Source organism: Melanerpes formicivorus, unplaced genomic scaffold (assembly GCF_026170545.1).
Source record: "Melanerpes formicivorus ecotype bairdi unplaced genomic scaffold, bMelFor1.0.p_v2 SCAF_182, whole genome shotgun sequence".
Lineage (NCBI taxonomy): Eukaryota > Metazoa > Chordata > Aves > Piciformes > Picidae > Melanerpes > Melanerpes formicivorus.
Window position 1 is genome coordinate 78,249 of NW_027142534.1, and position 8,525 is coordinate 86,773.

General features: G+C 48.1%; 1 protein-coding gene across 1 annotated transcript; it reads left to right on the forward strand.

Moving 5' to 3' along the window:
* The first annotated feature begins 868 nt into the window (after positions 1 to 868).
* LOC137457526 (zinc finger protein 660-like) lies at positions 869 to 6,443 on the forward strand. The gene is made up of 3 exons (XM_068169394.1): positions 869 to 938; positions 4,528 to 4,617; positions 5,219 to 6,443. Exon 3 carries the CDS (start codon positions 5,220 to 5,222, stop codon positions 6,348 to 6,350), a length of 1,131 nt encoding a protein of 376 aa, XP_068025495.1. The 5' UTR covers positions 869 to 938; positions 4,528 to 4,617; position 5,219; the 3' UTR covers positions 6,351 to 6,443.
* The last annotated feature ends 2,082 nt before the right edge of the window (positions 6,444 to 8,525 follow it).

Consider the following 8,525-nt stretch of genomic DNA (forward strand, 5'->3'; position numbering starts at 1 on the left):
GAGGCTCTGCAGAGAGACCTCGACAGGCTGGACAGATGGGCAGAATCCAACGGCATGAGATTGAACACATCCAAATGCCGGGTTCTGCACATTGGCCACAACAACCCCATGCAGTGCTACAGGCTGGGGTCAGAGTGGCTAGAGAGCAGCCAGGCAGAGAGGGACCTGGCGGTGCTGGTTGATGGTAGGATGAACATGAGCCTGCAGTGTGCCCCAGGCAGCCAAGAGGACCAATGGCATCCTGGTCTGCATCAAGAACAGTGTGGCCAGCAGGAGCAGGGAGGTCATTCTGCCCCTGTACACTGCACTGGTTAGGCCACACCTTGAGTACTGTGTCCAGTTCTGGGCCCCTCAGTTTAGGAAGGATGTTGACTTGCTGGAACGAGTCCAGAGAAGAGCAACAAAGTTGGTGAGGGGTTTGGAACACAAGCCCTATGAGGAGAGGCTGAGGGAGCTGGGGCTGCTTAGCCTGGAGAAGAGGAGACTCAGGGGTGACCTTATCACTCTCTACAACTACCTGAAGGGAGGTTGTAGACAGGCTGATGATGGTCTCTTCTCCCAGGCACCCAGTACCAGAACAAGAGGACACAGTCTCAGGCTGCGCCAGGGGAGGTTCAGGTTGGACGTTAGGAAGAAGTTCTATACAGAAAGAGTGATTGCGCTATGGAATGGGTTGCCCGGGGAGGTGGTGGAGTCGCCGTCATTGAAGGTGTTCAGAAGGAGACTTGATGGGGTGCTTGGTGCCATGGGTTAGCTGTTTGGGTGGGTTGATGGGTTGGACACGATGATCTTGAAGGTGTCTTCCAACCTGGTTTGGTTTATTCATTGTGCTGTTTATTCACTCATAGGTGGTGTCACTTCATTCAGGGCTCGGTAGTCTACCGTCAGACGCCAGTCTCCATTCTGCTTCCGCACAGGCCACACTGGACTGTTGAAAGGTGAATGAGTTTTGCTGACGACTTTCTGACTCTCCAACTGACGAATCAGATTCTGAATGGGCAACAAAGAGTCACGGTTGGTTCTGTATTGTCTGTGATGCACAGTCTGAGAAGCAACCGGCAATTTAATGTCCTGTATCTTGTGTTGTCCCACAACTGCAGATTCATCAGAAAGCTCAGGTCTAGCAGACAGCTTCAATTTTTGTCCATCAATTTCTATGGAAGCTACTCCAAAAGCCCATTTGTAACCTCTAGGGTCTTTGAAACGCCCTTCTCTCAGAAAATCAATTCCCAAAATACAAGGTGCATCAGGTCCAGTCACAACTGTATGCTTCCTCCATTGTTTACCAGTTAAACATATATTAACCTCTACCTTACTTAACTCTTGAGATCCACCAGTGACTCCCAGAATAGTTATAGACTCCGATCCCTGATAATTTGATGGCATTATGGTGCACTGAGCTCCTGTGTCAACCAAGGCCCTGTACTTCCGAAATTGTGATGTGCCAGGCCACTGGATGTACACATCCCAATAGATTCTGTTATCTGTGTTATCCCTCTCCTCCCCCTGGCGGGAGGCAGGGCACCCCTAGTTATGGGGAACATGCCCACATGTGCATTGTGCACAGTATGCAGTGTTAGAGCTTTGCATGTTACAACTGGAGCCACTGTTGGAGCTACTCGAGTTGTTCTGGGGAACTGTGGAAGTAACAGCTACCCTTCTGGGATTGCTACCTCAGGTTCTGCCACTTTGCAATTCCCTCAGTCTCCTGAAAAGATTAGAAGTTGGTTGGCCATCCCAGCGGTTCATGTTCTCACCAAACTGATCACGCAGAGTTATCCAAATAGTCCTACGTGATTGCCTTGGTGGTCTGTTTTGATTTGATCTGTTTTGGAATGACCTCCTTGGAGGACGTGTATTCCTCACAAATGAAACTTGCATCCACCTGGAGGAAGAATTAGAATTATCTTTCTGTGCCAATTGGTATATGGAATCTTTCAGATCCTTCATTCAACCCTCAATTTTTCCAGACAGAGTTTCAATGGCTGAAACCAAAGAACCACATGTCATGCTGTCCTCCAATTGTCTCATTTGATCACTGAATTGGCCAACCGTAGGAGAAGCTCCACCATAATTTCTTGACACAATTCTGCTTGCCAGAATGTTTGCATAATTAGAAGGAGCAAGTTTGATGATCTTTTTAGCAAGACCAATACCCACAGGAATGTCATCAGGATTCAGAGTTTCATGTTCACCATAGAGTATCTCTCTAACAGCAAATTCTCTCAAGGGCTTAATTCCCTCATCTATGGTAGTCCAGGGTTTAGGATTCCATGGAAGATCATATTGGGAAGGGTATCTCAGGGCAACCGCCATTAAAAGGCGTATCCAAAGATTAACCTTACCGAGAGCTTCGCCTAGATGTCTATCTATTCCATTATCCCTCGAGAGAGTTCCTAACTATGCTGCTGACTTGTCTCCAACTGTTAGAGCTGGAGCACCTGTATCATAACACCTACTAAGCCAAGCTAGAACTGGCTCCTTATCTGCCCTGGTGTAGTCTTTATAGACATTTCTTAGCTCCTCCCTCGGAGAGGAACAGTCAGTTATGTCATCTTCTTGTTGCTCCTCCCCCTCAACTTGTTGCCCTAATAATCCTCCTGCCATTTTCTCAAGGATCTCTCTAACCTGAGAACCAGCTCCTATCCTAGCTGCATCTCTGTCCTGCTTTGCTCTCACTAGGTTAGCTAGATCTTTAAAACAAACCTTCTCTTCCTCCTCAGCAGGATCTTTTAGAGTAGAGGGCCCCTCACCAGGATCAGTCTCCAGCTCTTCTTCTCCATCAGCTTTGGTCTTTCCACTTCTAGTCTTTAAAACAGCCACCTTAACTGGCGCTGTGTTTGAATTTACAGCCACCTTAATAGAAGCTGACAGGTCCTGAGATAAATCAGCTGCTGGGTCAGTGACTTCCAGTCCCAACGAGAGAGTGGGCGGAAGTGACGTTGTTCACTTGCTGCAGCTTGCCAGAATCAGCAGCAAAGTCATTTAGGGCTGCTTTACCAATTACCTTCTTAGCCCTCTTTTTAACTGACACTGATTCTCCACACTCCTCATCACTAGATGTCTCTGGGACTGACCCAGTGCTACGCCGTTTCCTCTTTGATCTAGTTTTAATAACAAAACAAGCTCTGGACATCTTCCTCTCCCATCGCAAAGAAAACAGTACATATGCAATCACCATCACCAGCAGCAGATTTATACACATCACATAAATCATCTTTGGATCCCAGCCATCACCTAAAGTTGCTCTCCCCTCCAGCGGAATCTTAAAACCCTTTATCTCAATTGGGAGAGTGGTGGAGGTAACATTTCTGTATCTCTCTGGCCAAAAGAAATCCAGGCATTTTCCATACCATAATCTAACTCTATACATAACCCACAGATAAATTGTCCATACCAAATATTTACCCAGGTAATCCAAAATCAGACCCAAACAATATCTGTAAACCAGAGGCCCAAAAATTGAAAAGAATAATTGCTCTACAAACCACAACACCTTCATGTTTGCTAATTCAGCAAGAAAACATTAAATCAATCAAGTAATAAATTAAACTAATTATCTGCCGCACGTTGGGTAAGCCAAGAAAAGGAGTGTCGAGGGGTTGGAAGGGAAAGGCCTCCTCCCCCTGGAAGAGTGAAAGGAAAAAAAAACCTCACAGCTGAATTAGCAAAGCAGTGGGTGCTGTATATTTACAAAGCAATATAGGATATGCAGGGGAATATACAGAATTTACAATATTTACAATATATCCAAAAATATACAATAAAGTAGCATAGAAATGAGAGTTCCCCCCTCTGCTGAGGGGGTTCCCCACCTCTGCTCCCCCTTCTCTCCCCCTTTCCCCAGAGAGGGTTAGAAAGAGAGAAAAGAGAAAAAAATTAAAAGCAGTTATGTGTTAATTGGAAAGCAGTTAATACAGGCCTAGCAGTTTATCAGTTTCAAGGTCAGGCTTGGCCGAACGCCCAGAACACTGTGAGCTGCAAAGGGGGGAAAAGCAAGACTGACTAGAAAAGTGCAGGAATGCCCAGGATACTCTGCTGTACTCCCAGTTCAAAAGGTTCTTCCCCCGTTTTGCTCCTCTGGCTGTGGCTAGCTGTGGTTTTTATTTCTTTTTCTCTTTGTGGGGGGAGAATTCTGGGCCTTCTTCTCATACCCATGACACAGGGCCAGGGAGGAGAGCTGGGTCCAGAGCAAGATCTGCTGTCAAATGCAGCTGTAGGCAGCAGAGCCCTGGGCAGGCAGTGGGAGGAAGCTGAGGCAAGGCCTGGGAGAGGTTGTATGGAGGCAGCTGTGTTGTGGTGCTGGCCTGCAGCTGTGTGCTGGGGGCTGTGTGCTGGGCAAGGAGCTGAGTCTGCACTTGTTGAGGCTTTCCCTCTTAAGCAGCCTTGGCTGTGTGCTGTACCTGTGCTGCCTGGCTCGGGAGGTGCCTCCATCAAGGCTGAGCTGTGCTGCCTGGTCCTGCGCAGTGCTGATCCCTCCCTTGCAGGTCAGTGCTCTCCTCTGAGCCCTTTGCTTCTCTCTGTCAGGAGCTGTTTCCCTCTGTCTCCATCATCCCTGCCCCTGTGTGCTGGGGAACAGCAGAGTTTGCAGATCTGCCCCTTGGAGCAGACCAGCAGGTAAGTAACCCAGAGAGAGGCAACAGCAGGACCCCAACACCTGGGGCACCTCTCAACATCCTCCAGCTCCTCCTGCCCACCACATTTCACCTCTTCATGGGCTCTGAGGGACATCAGCTGTGGTGGGAACCTGGGAACTCCCCAGGCTGCTGGTTGTTCAGTTCTGTGCAGAAGGTGATGCTTGGGGCTGGGATGTGGAGGGTGGTGGGAGAAATTGGAGGTGGCGTGGTGGTCCTTGGTCAGTGCTGCTGCCTCCATTGCCTGAGCCTGGAGAGATCAAAGGACAGGGCCTGGGCCAGGAACCACCCTGCCAGTGCCACTAGGCTCAAGGAGAGCTGGACAAGACCACTTATATGTCCCAGGGTACCTCAAGCCACTGATCACAGGCACCTGGGGTCTCAGCACAGATATTAGAGGTCCGAGCCCACACTGTGGTAAAAACTGAAGGTTTGAGGTCCCTGCTGCATTCTTTCCTCCAGCTGGGTGTTGGGTGGTGTTGGGAGTCAGGGACTGTCATGACCCAGGCAGGATCTCAGTGATGCCCTGGGCTCAGGTGCTTCCATCTTCCCTATTGCACAGCTGTGACCCCTTCCTGCTACAGAATGGCCTCACAGAAGGACCCAGACAAGAGCTGGGAGGAGAAGCACCCAGAGAACAAGTTGGACCAGCCAAAGTTCAGCCCTATGGGAGAGGATCAGGAAGAGAAGGAAAAAGAGGACAAGATGGAGGATGATGATGGTAAGGTAAATGATGACTGTGACGATGAATATGAAGAGGATAATGATGAGGATGAAGGTGAGCAGGATGAGGAGAAGAAACATATGGAGGATGAAGTCAGAACAGGTCCCTCAGTGCCACCCAAGCAACTGAATCAGTGCCCTGAATGTGGGCAGAGCTTCCCACCTGGCTCAGAGCCAGTGAAGCACCACTGCCCCCACCCTGGCCCCCATCCCTTCGTCTGTGGTGAGTGTGGCAAGAGGTTCATCAAGAGTTCTCACCTCATCCAACACTGTCGCACCCACACTGGAGAGAAGCCTTTCACCTGTGACGACTGTGGCCAGAGGTTCAACCGCAGCTTTCATCTCAGCCGACACCGCCTTACCCACACTGGTGAGAGGTCATACAGCTGTGCGGACTGCGGCAAGAGCTTCAGTACTAAGGCTGACTGTGCCAAGCACTACAGTGTGCACAGCACTGAGAAGTCCTTCACCTGCAAGGACTGCGGCAAGAGCTTCAAACGCAATGACACCCTCACCATCCACCGCCGCATCCACACCGGAAAGAAACTGTTCCCCTGTGCTGAGTGCGGCAAGAATTTCACCACGAGCACCTTATTAATCCAGCATCAACTCATCCACAGCGGTGAAAAACCTTACAGCTGTGCCGACTGCGGTAAGAGTTTCACATGCAGCTCCACACTCACCATGCACTGTCGTCTGCACAGCGGTGAGAGGCCTTTCACCTGTTCCGAATGTGGCAAGAGCTTCACTCAGAGGTCTAACCTCGTACAACACCGCCGCACCCACACAGGTGAGAAGGGCTTTGCCTGTGCTGACTGCGGTCAGAAATTCACACAAAAGGGTCATCTCAACAGGCACCGCCGCACCCACACGGGTGAGAGGCCATTCAGCTGTACCGCCTGCGGAAAGAGCTTCACACAAAAGGGACACCTCACCAAACACCGCCACACCCACATCAGGGAACAGGCCACACTGCAGGGGAGGCACAAATAAATCCACCCATGGTTTGTCTGGTTCTTCCCTCTTCCTTTGTATCTCCCTGGGGTGAAAAACTCCCTGTCCTTTTCCCAGTTGTGTCAATAAAAATCCCAGCTCACCAAATTCTGTCTGTTTGCTTTTCTTTTATACATCTGTTCCCTAGGAATGGGGCTGGAGCTGTGTGCCCAGTTCAGGGACGTCAAAGTGAAGTTCTCAGAAGAGTCTTGAGAGTGTATTGCTAGGGGTATCTCAGAGGTGTTTTGGCAGGGGGGGATGTCAAGGGATGTTAGGTGTTTGGAGGGTGTCCTTGCCATGATTAAGAGATGGGGCTCAGCCTGATTCAGGCCAGGTGTCCACTTTATTATTCAAAATCTTTTATTTTCAATAGCTAACACAAAAAAGAAGTAGTTTGTGATTGGTTACAGAAAATGCATCACACAGGTACCTCTGTCTTCTCAGGGTTTCAGCAAGCATCAAAGAAAAATTGAGACCAGGGACTCCAGTTCTAACAATCTATGATATGTGTGAAGTCTTACACTTTCAGGTCATAATAACCATTTGTAATCAGGTATCTGTGCTCTTTCAACTACACTGCTGCATTGTGTTCCCATGGTTTATGAGCCATCAAGGCTAACATTGTCTCCTCTTATCAGTCTAGCAGTGCTTGGAGCTCTGCTTTCCAAGTTTTAACCCTTCATTTCCCTCTTTCTATTAAATAACAAGAATCCTCTTAACAGAGCAATTAATCAAACCTGATAAGCATTACAACAGACAAGGTAAAAAAGGTAGCAAAAAAGAATAAAGCAGTAAAAGCATACATAATTGTTTTAAGAAAGCTATGAATCCAGGGAGAAAGTCCCCAGTTACCAGGCAATTTAAAAGGAACTGGCCACTTATCCAGAGGCAGTCCTACTAAATAAGCAGAAAAAGGGGGTCTTGGAAGAAGCTGTAGCCAGGCACAAGGTGTCTTGGCCAGTTACACTGTTACCCATGCATTAGTTTGTGATAAGGGAAGGAAATGCAAGGATTCTAAAAATCCTACTCCAAATATCATTAAATAAACAAAACAGATAAACATTTTCAAAATTCCCAGAAGATTGATCAGAAATCTGCAGCTCGTTGTCTTGCTGTGTCGATTACTCCTTCTCAGCTTCCTCCTTTGGGGATGATAAAGGCTCTCGAAAAGGTCGAATGTTCTTAGCTGGAATCCACCGAGGGCCTCTTTCCATGGAAACACAAGCATACCCTCTAACCCATGTTACTAGAGGATATGGCCCTAAAATATTTCCTGTTTCAGGGTCTCGAATTAGCACTGGTGCTTTTTCTCATGTTTCAGAAGAAGCATTACTGCTAAAATGTCTAACGATAGGAGGGTTACTAGCTACCAAGGAGCAGGTTAAAAAATTGAATATCTACAGAGCATTCTGCAATCTTTCCTCCACTGTTGTATTTCCCATTCCCCCTTTCAGCGTTTGGTGAGAGTGCTCAATAAGTGACTGACCAGTGGGGGAATGAGGAATGCCTGTGGTGTGAATGATCCCCCAAGAGTCAGAAAATGATTTAAGCTTTGCAGAAATACATGCTGGACTGTTGTCTGTTTTTATCTGAGCGGGAATGCCTAATGTGGCAAAGGCTTGTATCAAATGTCTGCGAGAATCTCATGACTTTTCTCCTGGATGACAGGAAGCACACAAGGCTCCAGAAAAGGCATCACTAGAGGAGTGAATGTAGTTAAGGTTACCACATTAAGAAAAGTGTGTAACGTTTGCCACAATTGTAAACTCTGCAATCTTCTTGGGTTGACTCCTCCTGCAACAGAAGGAGAAGAACGTTTCTGACAGTCAGGACACAGCTATGATGTTAGCAGCTTGCTGTGAGGGCAGAGCCAAACTGCCATTTCAGTCCTCCTTCATTCTGATGGAACAAAGAATGGCTAAGCCTGGCTTGCGCAATACGATCTGGCAATACCTGCACTGACAACGTCCAATCACTAGTGGTGTCCCCCAGGGATCAGTTCTGGGCCCCATCCTCTTTAATATCTTCATTGATGATCTGGATGAGGGCATTGAGTCAGTCACCAGCAAATTTGCAGTTGACACCAAGCTGGGAGCAGATATTGATCTGTTAGAGAGTAGAAGGGCTCTGCAGAGGGACCTTGACTGACTGGACAGATGGGCAGAGCCCAACAGG

Excerpts from the sequence above, each read along its gene's own strand:
- LOC137457526 (XM_068169394.1), top strand. The coding sequence starts at position 5,220 with ATGGCCTCACAGAAGGACCCAGACAAGAGCTGGGAGGAGAAGCACCCA.